The 24,868-nt window shown below is 38.0% G+C and overlaps 1 protein-coding gene across 1 annotated transcript in view; it reads left to right on the top strand.

Annotated features, from left to right (window-relative positions):
- ADAM7 (ADAM metallopeptidase domain 7) overlaps positions 1-24,625 on the top strand; it is a 61,693-nt gene extending 37,068 nt beyond the window's left edge. Inside the window, 11 exon segments of the mRNA XM_065879849.1 lie at positions 650-824; positions 2,435-2,524; positions 3,558-3,753; positions 4,159-4,261; positions 5,264-5,450; positions 9,574-9,654; positions 10,803-10,881; positions 11,407-11,492; positions 11,494-11,513; positions 12,103-12,202; positions 24,491-24,625. Coding sequence (XP_065735921.1) covers positions 650-824; positions 2,435-2,524; positions 3,558-3,753; positions 4,159-4,261; positions 5,264-5,450; positions 9,574-9,654; positions 10,803-10,881; positions 11,407-11,492; positions 11,494-11,513; positions 12,103-12,202; positions 24,491-24,625 — 1,252 coding nt within the window.
- The last annotated feature ends 243 nt before the right edge of the window (positions 24,626-24,868 follow it).

Genomic DNA, 24,868 nt, shown 5'->3' with positions numbered 1-24,868 from the left:
CATCCCACTCAAACGTATCCAAGACTTTAAAAGTCCATCTGTATCCAATCATTGTATCAATAATAATGACAAAGGAGTCAAAACAAAAGGAAGATGGAAGGGAGGCAAGTTTCAGCTTAAAAAGAAATATATCACATTCCTAAGATGTGTAAGAGCGTACTATATATTAATAGTTTGTTTCAGAAAATGTTTATAGAGAACTACTTTGTGCCAGGCACTGTGTTAACTAGTGCTTATTTTTAAAAACTTTGAACACGAGTCAGTCCCTGTATTGAGAAGCTTGTATTCTTGCATGGATGGTAGGCAAATATAGATTATTTCAAGTGGGGCAAATAAAAAGTGATATGGGAGCAGCAGGCACAATTGGTCAGAACCATGGGCTTCAGGAAGGATATTCTGGAGGATATATAGTCTGAGTATTTTCACCAAAATAGTATGTGTTGGCTGTGTTTCAATAAGACATTTTCTATAATAAAGAGTCCAGCTACTACTCTGCTGTAACAGTGAGACAAGAGTAAAAAAGGTAAACGGACCTTGAGTCTGTCATTTACGTATGTTTTTTTGTTCTAAATTCTTCATAGAACTTTCATAGCTGTTCTACCACTATGCATTGAAATGATTCTTTATTTTTAACTCGTCCTATCTCTAGCATTCCTGCACTAAAATTCAGTAAATGCAGCAAAACCCAGTACCAGCAATACCTCAAGGATTACAAGCCAACGTGCATGTTCAATATTCCATTTTCTGATAAGTTAAGTGATTATCCATATTGTGGAAACAAGAGGTTGGACGATGGAGAAGAGTGTGATTGTAGCCCTGTTCAGGTATTTGCAAATGATGTTGCCTTTACATTTACAAAGTGTAACCTCAGCTAGAATCTAGACAGGGATGTAGCCATTAATCAACCATGGTAATTCTTATAAAGCTTTAAAAACTGTGCTTTAAAAAAAAAAAATGGAAACAAGTTGTTGGTGCAGCCTCAATTCAAGGCTTCTTACCAAGTCATGTAATGATCTTGCTGGAGATTCAAAGCATCACATTAGCCTGGTTTATACATTTATTGGCTCCTCTTGTGAGAAGGGCTCATAGGTGTCGTTAAGTCTGATCTCTCATGCACAGTAGGAATCTGTTCTACAAAATCCCTCACAGTCAGTCAATCGAGTTTTACTCAGGGTCTTATGAGGTTAGTCTATATCCCTGTTGACCAGTTCACATTATTAGAAAAGTTAATTGAGCAGAAACCTTCTAAACTTACACATATTCATTGCAGTCTCTGGTACATTTAGAATAAGCCTTGGAGGCATATTTTAAATTAATTCTTATTCTGCTTTTCTCTAACATAGGAGCTTTTTCTTTCAAGAGGTCATCATATAGGTATGTGTCCTAGATAATGACTTCTCACATTATCAAGTGCTCATAAGTCACCTGGGCATGTTGTTAAAATGTGGATTCTGATTCAGTAGGTCTGGAGTGGAACTGAGATCCTATTCCTACCAACCTGCAAGGTTGTCTAAGGTCACCGGTCCAAGGACCACATTTTAAGTAGCTATGCTCTAGACACTGCACAATTCAAAATTCACTCTGGCTATGAAGAGACTCCAAGATCAGAGCGGAGGCAGCGAAGGTCCAGAGGTTACAGCTTCTATTGTTCAAATGTCTCAGATTAAATGGAAAGAGAATCCTAACTTTGGAAAGTGATGCTTTGCCTATGTGCATTTTTTGGAATAGTTCTACAGTTTCATTCCAACGCTTGAAGTACCTTACATGACAGGATGCAGACGATATTTTGCAGTCTTAACTTTGTTTCAGCAGATAGGGTCTAAGTGTCCAGCCTGTTATTATTATCTAACGATGCATTTTGTTAAAAGTTCAGCCAGAAATATTTAGCATCTTGAGAAAATATAAGATCAGAAGTCTCACACCCAACATTTAGCATGAGAAGCAGCAGGACTCTTCCAGAGAACAGAAGTCATCAGGAGATCAGAAGGTCACAAACTTTGGGCTTTGTATGCTACCAGTGAGAATCATTAGCTGTGGAGTACTGAACAGCACAAGGGAAGGAAACAAAGTAAAAGTCCCAAACACCAGTTGCAAGTGGTAGTCTTTGTATACGTATCACAGCCAAGGACTATGCATTTGGATTTAACTCCGAAAAACAATTATGGCTAAACTGCATAGAAGCACCACAAATTAACTCTTCAAACAGGAGCCAAACTACCAACTGCTTCTAATTTTTTTTTTTTTTTTTGCGGTACGCGGGCCTAGGTTCCAGACGCGCAGGCCCAGCGGCCATGGCTCAGGGGCCTAGCCGCTCCGCGGCATGTGGGATCTTCCCAGACCGAGGCACGAACCCACGTCCCCTGCATCGGCAGGCGGATTCCCAACCACTGCGCCACCAGGGAAGCCCTAATTTTTCATTTTTGATTATTGCCAGGAGTGCACTAATCCTTGCTGTGAGGCACACAAATGTATGTTGAAGCCAGGATTTAGTTGTGCAGAAGGAGAATGCTGTGAATCTTGTCAGGTAAGATCCTTTGCTAGGACTGGGTTTCTCTGGTTTCAGTTTATTAAGTATACATAGAACCAAAGAGTCATTTGGCCACTGAATGACTTTCCACCACTAATCCCAGATTGGAGCTAAGATTGCTTGTACCCAATACAGCCTCTTCTGAGATGCTCAGACTTCTAAATACTAAGCAGTGTTATGGTCTGGAGAGTGGAGAAGCAGGTAAGCAGTGCTTGGACTTTTACGAGTGGAGTTATACGACTAACATGATTCTTGCTTTTTTTGCCGATCATTACCAACCTATTTCACCTCAGCTGAGGGGGAAAATGGCATCCCAACAACAGTGAACTGAAAGGGAAAAGGGTTATCCTGGAATTGGAAAGTGACAGTGACTAGTAGCTGGAGATATAGTCCTAGGAAAGATGACCAAAAGTCCAAATGCCTCTGTCTAAGGGTTTATTGACACTTCTTTCACGCCACTGGATTGCGAACTGACAAAGGAAAGGAAGTGTGTTTTATTCATCTTCAAATCTTCCCAAAACCCAGCACAAATTAAATGCATATTGAATGGCTGAATGAGAGAGAATATTTCCATGTCGTGCCCTCCAGCAGTGAGAGCCTGGGTATGTTTTTAGTTCATCTGAAAAGATCTGATTTATTGGGAGTGGTGATTCCTCATTAGAGTCAGGTGCTCCCAGTTGTGTGTGTACGGTGGGGGGGTTGTGTGTGTGTGTGAGAAAGGGATGTACTAAAGGGATGAAGAAGGCAAGATGAACAGAACATATGCTTCATTTCTCCATTTTATGTCCATTCCAACTCTTCTCAGTGCTGCTCTAATACCAAATTTCAAAAACACCAACTTGTCGCTCCTAAAATTACATAAAAACCAAGAATGCTAATAATTCTCAGTGGAGTGGAGAGGGAAGTCATGATCCATCCTTAAAACTTTTAGATAAATTAAATGGGGCAACCTCCTTACTTCTTCCTACTTACTGAACCTTTCCTAACCTATGGGTGTCCAAGATTCAATCTATTCGTTTTTCTTCAACAGCTGAAAAAAGCAGCGTCTATATACAGACCAGCAAAAGATGAGTGTGATTTTCCTGAGATGTGTACTGGCCACTCTTCCGGGTGTCCTAAGGACCAATTCCAAATAAATGGGTTTCCTTGCAAGAATGCAAAAGGCTACTGCTTCATGGGGAATTGTCCCACCCGGGATGATCAGTGCTCTGAAGTGTTTGATAAAGGCGAGAGACAATTACAGTGAATGATTGATAAAGATAACAGCTGTTATTTCTGTTACTGTCCCTTAGGAATCTGGGGACAAGATTGGAGATAATGCCATTTGTGCCAGATATTGGCACCTGGCACCTTTCTGAATAATACCTTTCATATTCATTGACTTTACCTCTAATATTAATTGACTAGCTCAGTATGTGGGTTAAGGTATGTTTCTTTTTTATATTCATATTCCTTCCTAAAATATCCTCCCAAGGCAATAGGATAGTTTTTAAGTTATTTAGTTGTCCCATTCTGCTTCATTGCTACATGACACTGAAATTTCAATTATATTAGAAAAGTAAGGCATTTTATGATACGTCATATTCATGCTTTCAATGTTTTACTTTTATCATACCGTTTTTGGGTCCCAGAGGCAAAAGATAGTTCTGATATCTGCTACAAGATGAATAAAATTGGAAATAAATTTGGATACTGCAAAAACAAGGAACACATATTAATTCCTTCTGAAGAAATGTAAGTGCCTTGTAAAGAAAAGTATGTGCCCTCTGAGAGTGTTTTGCAAAATCAGAACAGCTCTTGTTCTGACAGCTGCCAGCCTGTTTTTACTGCGATTAGGAAGAAAGGGAAGCAAGAAGGGAGAGAGCACACATCCCTGATGGAATTAACCGGCATTTATGTTCTGTATTTTGTAACTGAAAGTCATGGAACACAAGGAGGAAAGATGGGAAAGATTTAAGATTCTTAGGAAGAAAGGGAGGAAAAGAAGCTACCAAAAAAAGAGAGAAAGAAGCAAACAGAAGGAGGGCGAAAGTAAGTAGACAAGGGGAGAAGAGGAAAAAAGAAGGAAAGCCATCCGAAGAAAGAAAGGTAGACGCCGAAGTTGAAGACGAATGGGACAATTGGATGTTAGATCTGATTTTTAAAAAGCATGTGCTGACCCCCACTTCCGGGTTTGTTTCTGATATTTGGCAAGGCTTTCTGTGTGCCCCCAAACAGGATTTGGACTGAAAACAACAATAATAAAAACCTAGAATCGAGTTCAACTTTGCTTCTAAATGTAATCCTAAAAATGGGCAGTAGCTTAATTTCTCTCACTTCCAATTGCTGCCTAATCTGTAAAGAGGGGGTTATAATAATAGCAACTTCATAGATTTGTTACGAGAATCAACTGATGTGCTCCACGCAAGAAAGAGTAAGAAGGAAATCTTAATATCCTGATTAAAGTTATGCTAATTCAAATTACTAATAAGAAATATTCTCCTGTAAACTTAAGCTAATATTGCTTTATGAGAATTACATAGATATTATAAAGAGATACAATCATTTTACATCTTTGTCTACTCATCTCAGTTTCCAGGGTCAGGAAACAGGGTCCAACAGTTTACCCAGCCTCTCCTGGGCTCTGACAAGCCTGGTTTAGAAAAACGTGACCGGGCCACTTCACTTCCAACCTAGTCTCTAAAGTTCTATTGTATTTCTGGTCCCAAGTGTGAGAATACTCCTCCTTTCCTTCAGAGATATCAAATGTGGAAAGATATTCTGCACAGGTGGGCAGCATTCTTCTGCCCTTGGAGAAGAAAAGATCTATCACCTTAAGAAGCCTCTGAAGTAGAATGCCACTGAATGCAAAACTTTTTTTTTATACCACAATTCTAAGGATTTTGGCCTGGTTGCTCCTGGAACAAAATGTGGAGATGGACTGGTAAGACGAAGGCCCTTTGTTTTATTAAAACTGCTTGTCCAGTCACTTAAAACCTCACTGGATCCTATAAATGGTTCCAGAGGGCTTATATATGGGAACACAGAAAAAAACTCTGCAGTATTTTTTTAATTGAGCAGAGTAGCAATAACACTATAGTAAATATTCATTTTGCTTAATATTTGTTATACAAATTATGGAAATATTATAAATGTGCTTAATTAGTGTCTTACAGTAGATGCTCAATAAAATTATAGACTGAATTTTTAAAAATTTATTTGACTATGAAGTAGCCATAGATCCTTCATTTATTTTATTCATTCAGACATATTTACTGGGCATGTACTATGGTGCCAGTGTCTGTGCAGGGCACACTTGATGTAAGATGAGTGTACTTGAGAATTGCGTAGATTAAATTAAGTGTATCACTACAAAACTCAACTGTTTTCACGGTGATGTGATCAATGTGCACGAGTCCAAAGGCAGTGGCTGACTTTACTTGTAGAACACAGAGTGGCATCTTCTGACACCATTAAATGAGCGACATTTCAGCTTTGACTTTATGAACAACATTTTTCAACACACAGAAGATGAGAAAAGACCTTTTAAAAAGAAATATACCTACATAATACGCAAAGGTACAAGTGTATGGCATAGACAGGTAGCTGACAATTTCAGAGTGACTGGCGCTCCGAGTGAAATGGCAAAAAATTAAATTGAACAGGTAGAGTGAAGCCTGATTGGAAAGGCCTTATCACTCCAAGATGAAAACGTGAGAATGTAAACTAAAAACAGTAGCCATCTCATCAAGGTTTAAAAACACAAGAATATTTGAAAAAATATAACGCCGTAGAGAAAATCAGCAATTTTGAAGTTGAGCGGTTTCTGTGATATGCACCACCCCCTGACACTGCCATCCACAAGCATTACAGTATCATTCATATAATGAGATAGATAAATGAATTGGAAAGTAAAAATTCAGCATGTAAAAGCAGAATTTAATAATTTCATAGAGACCTCTATTTCAAGTCCATAGATTTAATTATACAGTTTCCCATTAAAAGACTAAATAAACATAAAAATGGCGAGGAGTTAATACCTGTGAAAATTTGGGTATGTGTACCAACCACAAACTAGAAAGTTCAAGGACGTTCAGTAAGATAGAGTATATGAGGCATTGGTTTGAAGAAAATACCGAATAATTTTCTACTCACTTCAGGTAAGGAAAATCAGCCAGAGGTACAAAGCAAACATACAACATCCCTTTCACAGAATGGCAGGAATTAAGCCAAGAAAATGATAGGGGAGCAGTTACTAAGGAACACTTCGTGATTGTGCAAACACATCACGACCATGTAACACCACATTGAGTGCCTAATTCCTTCTAGAGAAATCTTAGTACAGAAGTGCGCCACTCACAATGGTACCAATTCTTGAACCAATTCCCATTGAGGGAATCTATGCATAGCAAACGCTAGTCTGTAGAGGTATCACAAGGACACTACTGACAGAATTTGTCATTTTCATATTTATTCTGAGATACTATTTTTTAGACTTGAGGAACTTTAAATGCCTAAAAACATTCTAGTTTCTCTTAGTAGTTATTCTTTCTGGGTAAATTTTAATTTGGCATGGGAAAAGAGGACAAACATATCCCATTACCCCTGGGTGCCCTTTTCCTTAGTTATACTATAGAACTTACAACATAGATAAGAAAAAAAATGAAAAGTAAAAGATGAGAAACAGTAAGAGAGAAAGATAGTAGACTGCAGAGAGAATGAGAGTAGAGGAGAGAAGAGAAGAAAGAGAGGAAATTAGTTAATTCTTTCATTCTCTACCAGAGAAGAATTGCTCAAAAACTGTCTCTGTAGTTATCTCTTTATTAAACATACAGAACAGCAAAATCAAAATAAAATACATCTCAGTATTTTCCTTTAGTTGAGCCTGAAATACTTGAAGTGAGGTCTACATGGGTTTTAAAACAATGTTTCTCAGTGTTTAATCATGTATATAGAAAACCCATTCTAGAAGCATAAGGAAAGAAGATAAATAACAGACATAAGACAATTCAGTAGTGAACAAAGGAGACCAGTCTAAGATATCAAAGATGATAGTCTCCTATGAAACAGATGCATTTTTAAAAAGAGGAAAATCCTTTAGAAATAAGTTAAATTTATATTTTAGACTATTTAGAAGGATATTAAATCTATAAAAATGATATGATTTGAAATCAAGAAGCACTGCCTTCAAAGTGCAAAATGAATCGTGATTGCCTGTTTATATGCAATTTATGCAGTAAGCCATGGAATAGAAACTCCAGGGAAAAAAAAAAAGGAAATTGGAAGCTAAACTTCTTAACACAGAAAAATAAGATAAGGAAAATTTTTAAAATAAAAGAAAATGAATAAAAGCAAGAGAAACAGTGCTAAGAAACCTGATACAGTGTTAATAGGAATTCTAGATAAAGGAAACAGAATAGAGGTAAAAAAATGTAATTAAGGAAATAATACCCAACAATGTCCCTGAGCTTAGGAATGAATAAAGTAAAAACTCAGTACCAGGAAAAAGTCATAAAAATAAATGAGCATTTAGACTTATCTTCATACCATGAAGTCAACAATAAAGAAAATGTTCTATGAGCACAAAAGAAGGCAAGTATTATTTTTCAATAGGAAAAATTATCAAGTTACCATCATATTTATCTCCAACAAAACATGCCGGAAGATAATGCAGCAAAATCCACAGTTTTGGGAAACAGAAATATGGTGACCCTAAAACCATATATATAACCAAGCTATTCTTCAGAGTGTAAAGTAATAGAACAACACCCTCACAACCTTATGATTAATATACAGTAAAATTAGACAGCATTTATTTTCTGAAAAGAAGAATAGTCAAGTACTCCAGCCAACTGGAAAATGAATTTAAATTGAAGTGATATCTGCACTTTCGTATTCACTGCAACATTATTCACAATAGCCAATGGAAACAATTGAAATGTCCTTGGACAGGTGAATGGATAATGAAAATGTGATTATATATGTAAATATATATATACACATATATGTGACTTTATATATATATATATGAATATTATTTAGCCTTAAAAAATAGAAATCCTTTTTAACAACATGGATGAACTTGGATATTTCACTTATGCTAAGCAAAATAAGCCAGACACAGAAAGACAAGTACTGTATGATCTCACTTATATGTGGAATCTAAAAAAATTAAAGTCACAGAAGCAGGAAGGAGAATGATGGTTGCTGAGGATGAGGGGTAGGGAAAACAGAGAGACACTGGTTAAAGGATACAAACTCTCTGTTATAAAATGAATAACTTCTGGAGATCTAATGTAAAGCATGGTGACTATAGTTAATAATACCGTAATGTGTACCTGAAATTTTCTAAGAAGTAGATCTTAGGTGTTATCACAAAAAAAGTAACTATTTGAGGTGATGGGTGGGTTAATTAGGTTGTTTGTGGTCATCTCACAATGCATAAGAGTACCTAAAGTCATCACGATATACACTTTAAATATATACAATTTTTAATTGCTAAGTATACCTCAATAGAGTTGGAAAAACATTTCCAGATGTAAGCTTTTTTTCTAAAGAAACAGGTAAAACTAAAAATAACAGTTGACAAATAAATGAGCTAAGATAAGCCAGGCAATAACCACAAGCAACACAACAACAGTAATTTGGTCATAAAACCTACCCCCCAAGACGAGCATAATTTAAAACGAAAGTAATAAGTATAAATAAGAAGATTAATTGATTTTGACAAAATGCCCAACCAGCAACTGTGAAATAAACGATCACAGATCCTTGTCAAATGAGAAGAAAACCTGATAGAAGTAACAGAAGAAATCGCTGCAATTACAATGGTGGAATCTTTGATAGATTAACATTTGAAGAATTAATAAGGACATAGACATTATAATAATTAATGTTTGTATACAACAGTATTTGAACGTGCAGTACACATTTCAAATAACCATTGAATATTTATAGAGGATTTCTTCTTCCACAGAAGATTCTACATGTGGTTTTTCACAACAGAACAAATGATGCAAATTCTAAGAGCAAGTAATTCTAATTCATCTTGGTGACTTCATTTCTAGGTATGCAGCAATGGTGAATGTGTGACTACTGCACAGGCCTACAATTCAACCGACTGCTCCTCTCAGTGCAATGAAAATTCTGTAAGGTTTGACTCCCTTTAAAATTAGTGTCTTACCAGTCATTTATTTACACAAGACTTCATTCCTGAGCCCATGTATAAGTGCAGGTGTGCGCATGGGCATGTATGTATGTATGTATGTATATATGTATGTATAGTGATTTTTAAATCAAATATGCATTTGGGATCCATTTTTTTCATGTATCATCAATAATATTGATCCAAAAGCCAAACCAAGTATTATACATAGATAATGCCAGTGTTGCAAGTATATGTCTTATCATTGGACTGGTAATCTAGAAACCCAGGAGCTTACATATGAATGAAGTTTAAACCTGAAGTTTAACATTGGATCTATCATAATTTCACTTACAGTTAAATTACACCAATATCAACAATAGCCTAAAGCTTTTGAGAAAAACAATAAAAGCAATTTTTTTTCACTCATTTAACACTGTTCAATACTAGCAGTACCTAGCTAGGTACTAGCAGTACCTAGCAGTTTGCATGTGTGGGTAACATCTTTCCTAAGCCAAATTAATCAGTAAAACGTATATAGAGTTGTACTCTGTCAATTACTTTACATATATATTAAATTTTAAAAGCTTCATAACAACATTAAAAGATAAGTACTATTTCTATGCCCACTTTTAGAGTCACACTGATGGTATGTGCAAGGAAAAGCTGAGAATTCAATACAGAAAGAGTGTGTGTTCTTAACCATTACACAATGCTCTTTGATAACTAAACATTATGCCATCGCTTTTTTCCCACGTTAACATTATCTCACTGTTACTAAGCCTAGTTAGAGTCTCCTCTTTGGCTATGACATGTCCAGCTCTAGCCGGGCTGTTCATTTAATAAGATTTATGGCTTCTGGAAAAATAAGTCAAACTACCTGGCTCATCTGGTTTTGAATTTGTCAGGATCATTCTCTTGTTCCAAGGCCATCTTCAAAGACAGCTGCTCCCTGTATTTTGTTTGCTTATTTTTCCCAACATTGATTTTGGTAAGCAGTTTCGTTAATTAATCAATAAAAAGTTCATGAGTGTGTGGGTGTGTGTATTTTTGGGTGTGTGTGTTTGATGTAGAGCTGGCACTAAGCTAAATGAGCTTCAAAACACAACTTACCTCAGTCCTTTGATGAATTATGATTTACGGCTCTTCCAGGTGGATGATGGTGAACTTGAGTGCCAGTGTGAGGCAGTACAGGCATCTGCGGAATGGGAGGAAACCTTAAAGGTTACCAGTGAGCATCCTAGATTAATATAATAGCTTTCATATATCAAAAGCCTCACCAGTGAGAATGCTTTTTGCTTATATTCTAAGTCTACTGCACATATGTTGTTTTTCTGTATGGATTTGTATGGTCTTCTTGGTACACTGGATATTTAAATACCCAAGTTTGAATTTACTAAAATTTCTTTTTAGAATGAACATATCTCCTTCTAGTTAAATTTGGATGAGTTCTTCTAAGAACCCGTAACACAATAAGGCCTTTTCTATAGTCAATGACTGATAATCCAACTTTTCCTGCTGACTGTGATTCCCTTAAACACAATGGAATCTTGGGTGGAGTGTTAATTGTTAATACAGATAATAATTTGTGCAATGTTTTGGTCTTTTACTTTATTTAAAAAAATAACCAGTGGAGGGAGAATTAAAGCCCTTTAAGGAAGGAATAAGCAGAATTGCAACAGCTCAGTTAAGTGTTAATATTCCATCATCCTAAAGTTGATGTCCTGGCTGAAGTTCATGTGTCTTAATGTTACAGATATCTCCATCCTGGTGGTTGGGCTCATCCTGGTTATTATTGGTGTTGTGGTTGTCATAGTATTAATTCGTTACAAAAAATGTATGTAAGTTGAAGCAAGTTCAAAGGTATGTCTGTATTCTCTGTGTGTTGAAGGGGACCATGACTGAGACTATGTAAGCTTTATGGCCATAGAGATGGGAGAAAAGTATAAGCCTCTTACTGAAGGCCAAGTAGATTAGTAATAAGTCAAGCTTTTACACACTTTGCTCTCATTGAAATGTTTATCCCAGTGACTCCCCAACTTCTCTGCACACTGGAATCAAGAGGGATTTAGGACTGACATACATATACTACTATGTATAAAACAGAAAACTAATGAGAACAGACTGTACAGCACAGGGAACTCTACTCAATGCTCTGTGGTGACCTAAATGGGAAGGAAACCCAAGGAAGAGGGGATATTTGTATACGCGTGGCTGATTCACCTTGCTACACAGCAGAAACTAACACAACACTGTAAAGCAACTATACTCCAATTTTTTTTTTAAAAGGAGATTTTTAAAAAAGACTAAATTTGATTCCTCCATCAGATTTAATTGTTATAGAGTGTGACATGAGTATCAGTCTTTAAAAAATCTCCGAGATGATTTAATATTAACCACCGGCTTACCTCATACTTTAGCTGGTATCAACATTCAATTCCTTTCTTGACAGCCCACCGAGAGAAACCCTAGGAGTGGAGAATAAAGGATACTTTGGTGATGAGCAGCAGACAAGGACTGAGTCCATCTTACCTGATATTCACCCCCTACATGTAAGAAAATACCATTTGCACTAGTTAATCAATTTAAAAAGTAGTTGTATGTATGTGTGAAGTGGAACTATCCCTAAGCTAAGTGAGGTGGGAAACGCAGAATGGTCTAACCTGATTCCACACCAATAACCTTCCGTTGACAGGTGGGGAAGGAGAGGATGGCAGGACTCAAACATACCAAGACACTATTTCAGAGCAGAATATATTGGTTAAATAAAATACTAATTTGTGCATGACTGGAAAAATGTACAAGCATAAATCATATTCTGGGATATGAAACAAATCTTAATAAATTTAAAAGAATTGGGGTCATACAAAATATGTTCTCAAAATAAAATTCTATTAGAGATCAGTATCAGAAAAATACTGGGAAAAATCTTTTTCTCGTAAAAAATTTAAAATGTACAAGACTAAACGATGGTGTTAAGAGATAAATATCTGGGGGTAAAAGTGTAATCACATGCAAGGAGGAGGTCATTATTTTAAGTTGGGAAAGTGGCTAATTTGGGGGGAGGAAGTGGGTGACAGTAATGATAGGAAACTTGAAATGGCAAAGTTTTATTCCTTAATCAGTGCAGTGATTGCAAGGATATTTACCTTAAATGGTTCATTAAGCCATGAATCTGTTTTGTGTGTGCTTTTTATCTGTATTGTATTTTCCCAAGAAATGACTAAAAATGAATAAGGGCAACAATGCCAATTATTAGTGGGGATATAGAGAGTAAAAACTCTCATAAAAGCTAATGAAACTTTAAATGGTACAACCAATAGGTAAAATTCATACTATACCCTAAACATGATCATACACATTCGCTGTAATCCAGCAATTCCTGTCATTATGAACACACCGAACAGAAATGTGTACATGTGTATATCGGAAAACATCAACAGTAATGTTCCAACAGCATTATTTGCAAGAAGTGAAAATAATACGTATGTCCAATAACGCTACAGAGAAGGAAAAACGAACAAACTACTGACATTTACAACATACTATTATATGTGATATCTTACTGTCACATACTCTTAGACAACACACCGAACCTAAAAGCAAACTGTATGATTCAACTTATATAAATTCAAACTGACAAAACTACTGTATGGTATTAGAAGTCAGGGTAGTCTTACCACAGGGAAGATTTTCAGAGGGAACAGTTAAAGTTTTATGTTTTGATCTGGGTGGGGTTCGGTTACCCATAGGTGCTCATTTTTTAAAATTCACCCACCTCATACTTTCTGTTTGTACATTTCTTTGTGTATCTTTTACATTAAAAGAAAAGTCTATTAAAATAACACCCATAGCAATATATGAAAACCTAATAAAAAAGCTGACAATCCTGTAAAAGTCCTTGCAAGCAGTGGCTTGTTCAGCACCTTTAACAACAGCTATGATTTCCAAAGCATTTGACTCGGTGGAAAACAAAAAAAAATGTGAGTGCTGCTTAGGAAGCTACAAAAGCATTCCTTTAAAAAAAGTTAACCAGTGAGGAAAGAATTTGAGATAAGATTATACCGATGAAACTGCCCACTAGGACCTAAGTCTTGAAGGAAGTATGAACTGATCCTTGTTAGATGCAAATGCCAATGAAAATATAATGGTGCTAGTATTTTAAAATAAGGATTTTTTTTTTTTTTGGTTTTGCTCCATGGCTCCAGAGATTTTGAATGCTTTACCCCAACTCTCCATGTCCCAAAAGCCCTGTGCTTTTTACTGTACAATATTACAGAACAAGCTCCCACCCTACCCCCAGGAACACATATATGACATTATAGTAGAAAGGCTTTTACTGAACTTCTCTTACTTATGTCTGTATAGTTTACCCTTCCTCTGGTAATATGATGGTTGATCATTTTTATCCATTCATACATTTTATTATGCCAGTGGTGACCCAAATCAACGAGTCTACATTGTCCACGCAAATGAAAGGAAAATATTGTGTAATAATTTATTAAGCTTACATTGAGATTTTCTGATATGAGAACACAGGATGCTAATATCAGGTTTAAATAAGAAACTGAATGTAAATGCACTTAGCACCGTGTCTGGTATATATTTAGCACCTAATATGTGTTAAGTGTCTACTATGCCTCATGCACTGTCGCAGTAACTTTCCTAATTACATTTTCTTTAAATTACTGTGCAAAACAGTTGCACTCCCAGAGAAAGGATTCAGGTGAAGTTAGCCTGAGCATATGATCAATGATAGATAGTCACCAGAGGTTCAAACAGAGCCTGGGGCATATTTATATTGAATACAAAATCCTTAAGGGCTTTTTGGATTTTTAATTAAATGGGGGAACTTAGAAGAAGAGCTTATATTTGTTAAATATATGAATGAATTTAATTAACCATATAGCATAATATATTATAAATGTAGATTGTATAGGACAGTTTGGGTCCTTGAATCTCTTGTTTAGGTTTTTTGTATTATTTGTCATAAAATTATATGAATAATAATGATTTAGCTGACTCCTGTCTGATACATTAGTTACCCATCAAAGGCCAGTTCTCAGCAAAATTGTGGTTTGGAAAAGATCTGTGTTTGGTGTCCTTTCCCAGTTACATTAATGATATTTGGTTAGCTTTTCTGTCTGGTACCCAGTGCCTCTCCTAGGTCCTGTTTCCACTGAACCACGCTGCCTGGTTGTATTAATGTCCACGGGGGTTAAAAGAAAGCACTTCAAAAAGGGTAACTTAGGCAGGGCACATCTGCATTACAGATAGTAAGTTCTGGAAATCCTCAAAGACCTCCAAGGTCCAAAGGGATGTGCCTGGTTGTGGAATTTCAGGCATGCAGACAATTAGAGACTCTAAGATTTGGAAGTTAACAGACTGACCTTGAACTACTCATATCATAACATGTAAAGAAACTCCCACTCTTATATGTATGCTTGATTTACAGATAAGTTGTTAGACTCATCCATCACAAGAGAACAACGTAGGCAAGAATATGGTCTCTGTGTGTTTCAATATCTGTACATTTACTAGGACTGTATCCTGGAGACGACTAGCAAATGTATTTTGTAGGCTTGGAAAATAGTCATATTTGTTTGAGCCCTAACTGCAGGTTAAGAGTATCTCTTTTCGTCAGCCAAGAACTGCAGAGTCCTCGGAGAGACTCCAACCAGTTTCTTGAGTCCGCACTACATCACGCTGGTATGGTCCCTTGGCTCTTTTCTGTTGGTTGTGCTAGTCTGTGTACATTTCACTAATAATCTTGGTGCCACGTAACCACTCATTGGTCCCTTGAAAATTTCCAACAATATAACATGGCTCTCTGACTTGAGGCAGAAATAGGAACTTCCTACTTCTCAGCAGGGCTGGGATTAGGGTGATAAAGAGCACAGTGACTCTTGTAAGTACACAGTCAGATACCGTCATTATTTAAAATACTGACTGTGCTCATCACGAATTCTTGGGAATTAATTCTGATTTTTTTTTTAAACACCACATCAACGTATTATTGATTGTGATCACAGAGTTTGTTTGTACCCCTTAAATGCTGCTCCTGCCTGACAAATGCCTTGCTCACCTCGCCCTGGTCCCAGCCCTGGTTCTCAGGGGTCAAACCCAATGACAGCTTCCAGAGAGGCCTTGATCAGCAGAGGGCTTTCTGCTAACTGAGGAGATGTCTTCCCTGAATAAATATTGATAAGAAGCAAATAAGCTAAATCAGCCCACACATGCACGAGAGACACGGAGCCAAAAAAGAGATATTACCAGGTTTCTAAGAGCACCTGTACCACTGGAATCTTTATCTAGACCTGTATCCTCAAGGTCACACAGAACACTTCCTATTCAGAACTGGACGCCGAAATCACCGAGATTCTCAACTACATCTTTGTAAACTCAGCAATTCTCATTACGCATTGTTCAATGGCTAGAAGGGTGTGATCAAGGTAGTGTTCAGTCTGTGGCTCCACAGAATCGGCCTGTCACACAAAAGGGTCTCAGAACGTGCTGTATAGTCAGGGTGGCACGGAATGAGCATGTCTCCCCATGCCCTGCTCCACCAGCACAGTCCCTTTTTATAAATTGGTTTTACTGGGATTTCAACTGAGATTTTTTTTGAATGAAAACTCTAGTACTTGAAAAATATCTGGCAATCTTCTTACCAAATATATTGTTGGAGAGAGTTACAATCAAGATAACAAGGAAACATGGCTTCTGATAAAACTTCACTTATCCTGAACTATCATTGCCTCACCCCACCCCCATCCCCTCCATTCCCTAGCGATTTACAGTCTTAGGTTTTTCATGGATCAAAAAGAGGTGGTCTGTGTGTATATGTGCTCATGTGTATGTGTGCCTGTGTGTGAAATCTGATTTGGTTCCTGACACAGATTTTTCAAATGCTAGCCTCCTTTTGTGTTCTTTATCTACTCATTGATTGGAGAGATCCTCTGTTCTTATCAAAAGATTAGGAAGGTTGAAATTGTTTCCCCTGATATGTTTAAATTTCTAACTGATAGAAATTCAGCAGTGCATGTTTTAGTCCAAGAATTTTCAACTTGACTGAAGGAGCAAGCTAGAATTCAACAGTGTCAGAGTCTGAACACATTTTGGAAATAACAACAAAAACAAAATTTCTTTCTCAAACTTTTCTTGGTTAAAGTATACATAACCATGGGTTCTCATGAGGTATTTTAAAGGACATAACAGTACTGGTAATCATAGAAAAGGTATCCTTTCTAATGGAACAGTTTTTTCCATGATTACTTTGTCCAAGTTTTCACTTACAAATCAATAACTGACTATGCCCGAGGGATGATTTCACTTTTGAATTATTAGGTCTAATGTCAGAAAATTTATCAAAAAATTGTGATTTTTGCCAAAGGGAGACAAAATGAGCATTCAGAGTTGTTGTTTTCATTCCTTCATTCATCCATTCAGTGACTTTTGTTGAGTCCCTACAATGTACTGGGTTAATGTGAAGCTTTCCCCAAGAAAGCATTCTTACTAGAAATACTGCCCAATACACTTTCCCTGTTGGGATGGAGAAGAAAAGACTTTTCTAATGGTCCCTCCACTCCACAAGGATGAACCTGTCTCATACTGGGGAGTAGAAAGAGATGCTCCTTAGTGCAAGCAAACTGGCTTCTTGTATTGAAAAATAAAATGATTTTCTTTCTTTTGTGATAGGCTTGTTGATTTTATTTCATAATGACGGCTTAATTAGCCATGGCTAAGGCGATATGGGAAAATGTGAATAAATGAAGTACAAGAGAATCCAGAAAGGTTACTGTAATTAGTAGATATAAATGAAATATAACATGCTTATAGATTTTGCAGAAAACAATTTACTTTTAACCATCTCTTTTTATTTAGAGCTTGAAATTGGATATCCAACACGGCCGTGCAAGGCTACGCTGAGGATTCTGGATGCAAGATCTTCTTAACCTTCCCTAGATGTTTGCTACACATATTTCTGGTAGTTTTTCAAATGTTTTTTATCCAGACAGAAAACGGTGAAGAGAAACAACATCTTCTGTAATATTTACCTGTAGAATGGCACAGACATAGGCTACCCAAAAAATCTACCATTTTTCAAATGCTCCTTAATACAAAAAATAGTCTTCTTGCTCTAGGATTTTCTTACGTTAATCTAATTACTTCAAAAAAAAAAGAGTCAAAACTTAGAGGACAGTAAATTACAACGCTGAGTCTAAGAAGTAAAACATCTCTTATGACAGGTTATTACTTTGGGAACATAAAAGTACTTATCTTAATTTGAACCTGACATAATTACCATTAATTATGGTTTAAATGAACTTCTCTCCTGCAGAGATGCCAAGGAAATCTGTGCAGGAAACATCAGATTCCACTAGTTAATTAAAAGGTAGACAGTGAAAGAGGGAAAAGAATAGTCACTTTAACTACAAAAATCCTTCTTAAACTTGTAGTGGCAGCCAAAGAGGACATGAAATGCTCCTGTTAATTCTAAATGACTAGACGTTAATTCAAAATTCCTTATTTTTTAGAATTCCTTAAGAACTTGACAGAAAAGTCAGAGCATTACAAAAATTTCAGAAAATTGACTCCAGCAGAGAAGAAAGACAATTCCCACGAAGGGCGTTTGAGATCCTTACAATATACGGGTTTGAGCACTTCCTGTGCGATTTCTGCACTGTTTCCTTCCCTTCCTGTCAGTGGACAGTGATGCGCAGGATTGTCCTGGGAATGATTTCAGCTCCTTCTTATATGGGGGCTCCTCAAAGTGTTCTCATGGGTTCTGTTTTCTTTTTTGTTAACTGCTAAAGCTATCTGCAATTATTTTTTCACTTACTGAAATAAAGTTTTCAAGGGCTAACTGCAAATTTTCTGATTCAATGAAATAAAGACTGCAAATCAAAGAAGAAAGCTGATGGTTCTTGGTGAATTTCTGTGGCTCTGCTGACTGGTTGATGGGAAGAGTGAGTGAAATCAGCAAAGGATAGCAGTGACTCAGCACTTTGTACCTAGTGTGCTTTCAAAAAGCATCTGTTTTTCTAATCAAAGCTATTCCTTTAAGAAACAAAACTGGCACCTTGGATGGGCAATGCATTCATGCACCAAGGGCATTTACCAGCCTGTGGCAATGAAATAAGGTTTCACAGTATATATTGATAGGTGTTATAGATTTAATTTGTCCCATTTTCCAGAGTGACATGAGTCTGGTCTTGGTAGGAGATACAGAGTCTGCCTCTGTGCTCTGACCTCCACAAAAGTGCCTGTCTCCTGTGTATCCTCCACAGGATAAGTTGGACACTTAAAAAAGAGATGATGAATACTTACCTGATTAAAATAAATCTTTATATGTAAAAGAAAGAAAGAAACAATACCGATAAAGGCATGCTTAATGCAAAATATACTAATTGAAATATTTTATGTAAATTTTTGAGAAAAGAGAAATTCCATATCATATATACTAGCCTCATTAAAGCAAACAATAATCCTCATGTCCAAGACAAATATCATATGATATTGCTTATATGTGGAATCTAAAAAAAAAAAAAGGTACAAATGAACTTATTTACAAAACAAATAGTCACTGATGTAGAAAACAAACTTATGGTTGGCAGGGGAAGCAGGGGTCAGGGGGAGGGTTAAATTGGGAGACTGGGATTGAGATATTCACACTACTATATATAAAACAGATAATTAATAAGGACCTATTGTATAGCACAGGGAACTCTACTCAATACTCTGTAATGACCTATATGGGAAAAGAATCTAAAGAAGAGTGGATATATGTATATGTATAACTGATTCACTTTGCTGTACACCTGAAACTAACACAACACTGTAAATCAACTATAAACAATTTTTTTAAAAAAGACAAAATGAAGGGATGTTCACATATCCGTATTTGCCTGAACAATACATGTTGATGAACAATGTACATTTTGGTGATATTCCCCCTTTAAAAGAACCATTTTCTTGATTTTTTTTTTTTTTAATTGTTCCCATATCTCTTTCAGAAAACTCCCCTCATGGTGTCCTTTCCGAGGACGTCACTCATATCCTCTGTCTTGGGCTCTACATTCAGCTAACTACCAATTTCTAGTGATGCTTTTTTTTTCAAATTTCTTTTCTCCAATTATAAATATGTCTGGAATTCCCTAAGTCCTCCTGCTTCATTGCTTCCTGCCTAGATAATCACTCTAGTCTTCTAATCTGCTTCCCTGTTTTTCAAATAACCCCAGGGGCCTTCTGACAATCGAGCCTCTTTTTAATTTCAGGTGGTATTCACCATGCTTGCCCATACTACTCAACCTGGGCCTTAGAGACTTTACCTACAGTCCTTTCAAATGCTGCCTCTCTCTGCTCTATTTCTTAGGGATCTTCTTCTTCCAATATTGTCTACAGATCAAGAAGCATTTTCACAGCCATCCCCTACTAGTGGGCCCCTTGTAGGCCCAGTTCTGTCCCTGGTTATGGAGCCAGTTATGATTTCATAGCCTTGATATTTCTAGCTCTTGTCACCTCCCAGGGTTTGAATCCTTTCCCTTGAACCCACAGGCACTGACAGAACTCCTGGTGGGAATGGACTTACCTGTTAGACCTACTGTCCGAGCACCTCTGCCTCCCACCTCAGCCCCGTAAGTGCCTTGCTGCCCTGCCACAAATAAATAACCCTTCCTGATGCTAGTACTTGCCTCAACTTAGACCGAGCTTACTACGGGTCTGGGATGTTGTGTCTTGGGATGCTGGGCTGTGCTTACGGCTGGGTCATGTGCCCTCTGCCCTGGACAGAGGCAGATTTATCCACAATCTGGGGCTTTGGGGCCCATCACATGCACTGCTCCTTCCAAGACCTTTTATCTAACTTTGTATTTACATTTTTTAAGGACATTCAGTGGGCTGGTTTGGGTTGGTGAGCAGGAAGCCAAACGATTGATCAGCAAAAGTGCCGACAGAAAACAAATAGGACAAAGATGCATCTTAGTTAGGCTGAAGTTTAGTCATAGGGAGGACGAGAGTGGACCGACCTGAAATGGGAAGAGGCGGGTATGGACATGAGGGAAGCATGGCAGGTTTGACAAGCCCCCCACACCATCCCACCCCCACCTGGGGGGTGAGTACCTAAGAGAGCACCACAGAGGAAAATCCAAGGCATGAGTGAAACCCAGCTGAACTTTGACGATGCTCCCCAGCCTAGGCACAGACCAAGGACAGAGGGCCAAAGGTATATCGGCTCCCAGAATTTGAGCAAAACCGCTGCCCAAACCTCTGACCTGTAAGTGATACAGAACCAGGGAACCCCACAGGAATCAGTAAAATATAAAAAGAAGTCAAACTGAGCAGAGACCTGAGTGGCTGTACATTGCAGGGGGTGGAGGGCAGTTGGGGGATAGATTCTGCAGTTTAACTTCCCATAAAATCACTTTAAAAAATTCTCCAGGGCTTCCCTGGTGGCGCAGTGGTTGAGAGTCCACCTGCCGATGCAGGGGACATGGGTTCGTGCCCCGGTCCGGGAAGATCCCACATGCCGCGGAGTGGCTGGGCCCGTGAGGCATGGCCGTTGAGCCTGCACATCCGGAGCCTGTGCTCCGCAACGGGAGAGGCCACAGCAGTGAGAGGCCCGCGTACCACAAAAAAAAAAAAAAAAATTCTCCAAAAAAATATATCAGAATCCATATTTGTTAAAACACATTGTCTAAATGCTACAGTGCCAAGGAATCTCAAGTATATTTTTATATCATTTCTGCCAGGAATGCAGCGATGGTGACCCAAACGAAAACAAGACAAAACCAGCATTGCCAATAGCATCCATTACAGTCCTGCCTCGGTATCTGTGGAGGATTGGCTCCAGGACCCCCCAAACAAAACTCCTCCCAAGCTCAAGTCTCTTACATAAAACGGCAAAGTATTTGCATATAACCTAAGCATATCCTCCCAGTATACTTTAAGTCATTTCTAGATTACTTGTAATACCCAATATAATGAAAATAGTAGCTTTGTAAATAATTGTAAATAAAATGTAAATGCTATGTAAATAGTGGCTGGGATGTGGCAAGTTCAAGTTTTGCTTTTTGGAAAGTTGTGAATTTTTTAAAAAATATTTTTTCATCCTCAGTTGGTTGAATCCCTGCATGCAGAACTCATGATTACAAAGGGATGACTCTATTCTCAAATATCAACCAGCTCCATATACCCAATTTGCCTTTTTCTCAAAGCATCTGTACTGACACGAGATTGTGGAATTAAAAAAAAAATCCACACATTTTAGCACAAACATGTGCTAAAACTGGGAAATATATTCTAAAGAAAGGTAATAACCTCCTTATAAACGTGCATATATATGTGGCAGGTCTGTCTGGACCTGACAACCCATCAATGAAGTTCATAGAATGGTCACTAGGTGGCGACATAGGAAACTAAATCTCCTGTGAGCGGGCAGCTTGCTGGACGATTTCATCCCTTTGTCAGACAACACCAGGCCGTCAAAATCATGACTTTAAATAAACGTACTAAGAAATGTGTTAAAGTTATGTTCTTGATTATTAAGGAGGTAACTCTGTGAATTTAGCCAGACACAACTTCCTGTCTGCCAGGGTCGTGGGTTGAGGTAGAAAAATAGGGATCATTATCACTGAACAAAAGGGGAGCTGGGCTGGCAGCCTGAAAGCTATGATTGGAGATTTTAAATTGGAAAGACAAATACTATTTATTCTCAGTTCTGCAATCCAGTCTTCTTGAAGCTGACCTGTCAATAGTCGCAAATAACCCAGTCTCCTGAAGACTCCTGTGAGGTTCTGCTTTTGTTTTTAAATTCTGTATTATCTGTGTACTTATTTTTTAGAAGGCCGGCAGATTAGCCACTTCTGCCATGGAAACTTGAAGAGCTCCCCCTTTTCCAGGGACACCTAATGGATAGAAAATGTCAGGAAAAGCCACAGCCTGTGTGACATGACTTTTTGGTGGACCCTTGATGACAACTGATCATCACTAAAGACTGAGAAATATTGATTAGACTCCTGAGCTCATTGGAAGCTTCCTGATGACTTTCTAACTGAAGGTCAGGCTTTTAAGAAACTCAAAAGCCGTTCTGTATGGAAGTGGCTGCCTCGTGGCCTTGACAGAATCCATTAACATCTTTCTCCAGGAAAAGCGGTAACCGTGAGCTATACATAATGGATATTGATTTCTAAGGAAAGAAGATACATATAACTTTAAACCTCAGAGGTCTCCAGGAATGAAAGACATAGAAAAAGATGTCTTCAGCGTCACCCGAGTGCTAGCTCAGAAGAAATTATGCCAGAGCTGTCTTAGAGAATCTTAGATAACTGAATGTAAAACCCAGTGTTCTTGCCATGGATACCAGCAATTTGCTACAAGGAGAGCAAATACAGTATTTACTGAGTGCACACTATTTGTTAAGCATTATTCTAAGCACTTCATATGTATAATTTCATTTTAAAATTAAAACAATTCTGAGTGAACTAATATTATTATTCTCATTTTATAGTTTGAGAAAATCAAGGTCAAAAGTCAAATAATCCACCGAAAGAGAGACAGCTGATTCAATTACATAGTCAGGACATCAACCCAGGAAGTCTAACTCCAAAGAGTACGCTTTCAATCAATCCCACGCTGCTGGTGTAAATATACTTTTGATTATATTATAGGGAAAAAGCAGAGGCCTCCTCCAAATTCAGACTCCTGGAAAGGAAATTAATATATCTCACTCCCATTCTCATTTTCCATCCACCAAACTTCCCAACCTTTGCAGCCTCAGGGACAATGATTCATGGGTTAACACAGCAAGGAAAGAAAAGGGAAGCCAGGCAGCAGTCACCTCACGATTAAGCCGATTTACCCTAGTTGAGATGCTGTGGTCCACAGAGAGCTGTGTCTGGGGATACAGCTGAGGCTTTAATACCGTTTGCCATTCTCCTGGCCACTCCCTAGGGGGTGCTTGTGATCCTGGAATCTTTTCTGTGTTTTACAACTACTTCAGGTTCTGGACGATGCTTTCTCAACAGAACGGGGCTCTCCCTGGGTGATGTTTTAGTTCAGTTTAGCATGCCTGGGGAACTGTCTGATGCTACCTCCACCATCTGTGTTCAGGGAAGGAAAACCAGCAGAATTATTGACACTTAGCAGCTGATGGGTCACGGGGTGGCAGGCATCAATAAAGAGGCAGAACCCTCTGATGAAGCTTTCTTCCTTGCTTTAATAATAATAAAAAATGCCCCAGATGAGTGGTCACCTTTCACAGGTAAGGAAAGAGAGGGTATCTGTACTGCACCCTTTCAGACTCCAGGCACCTGCTAGACCTTTACACACTTCTCCTAGGATGTCCACTGCAAAGTTCTGTGACAACTATTATTTTATAGACAAGGAAACTGACGATAAGTGGTCCCCAGACATACAGCTGTAAACGGGCCTCAGACTAAAAGCATGATCTGAACTGTCACCCATTCCAGTTTTGAGGCTGGAGTGGGTAACAGTCAGGCACCAATGTAACAACAACATAACAGGTCGCCGGTGAACGACCTAGGAGTTTATTCCTGGGGAACGCGACTTTGATCTAGAAAGGGGTTGCCCAACGAAGAGCAGTGGGTGGGCCTGGGTTTGGGCCATAAAGCAACAGATATCAATTTCATTTTTCACACCTTCTCCAGGTTCTTTGAAGTAATGATTAGAGGGAAGGAAATATTCAAAGGTCTGTCGTCATTCCAAAAGGACTCAAAGAAAGGACTTGCTGGATAGAAAAACATGAATGATTTAAGGAAAATCCTCCAGCATTTAAAAATCATTCTCATCCCATATTTAAACTTTTCCATTCCTCACTTTATCAGGATCAGCTTCTTGATATAAAAGTTTATGACGATGACCCGGGAAAGGTGACATTTTTTTTTAAAAAGAAGAAATCTGAGGTCCTGACTCTGGAACATGCTTCTTCAGGTCCACCTGGCAAAGTAGCTGGAGATTAGTTTGATCTCAGAAATGTGTGTGATGCTCTCTCTGAAGAGGGACTTAGATTAAGATATCATGATCTTCTGCAGTCTTTAGGCTGCCCAGGAAAGATAAAGAAATGATCTTCTGAGATTGGTTCAAGATGGCGGAGAAGAAGGACTTGCTCTCACTCCCTCTTGCGAGAGCACTGGCATCACAGCTAACTGCTGAACAATCATTGACAGGAAGACACTGGAACTCACCAAAAAAGATACCCCACA

Source organism: Phocoena phocoena, chromosome 6 (assembly GCF_963924675.1).
Source record: "Phocoena phocoena chromosome 6, mPhoPho1.1, whole genome shotgun sequence".
NCBI classification, from domain to species: Eukaryota; Metazoa; Chordata; class Mammalia; order Artiodactyla; family Phocoenidae; genus Phocoena; species Phocoena phocoena.
Note: the sequence above shows the minus strand (reverse complement) of the source record. Positions and strands in the feature narration are given on the sequence as shown.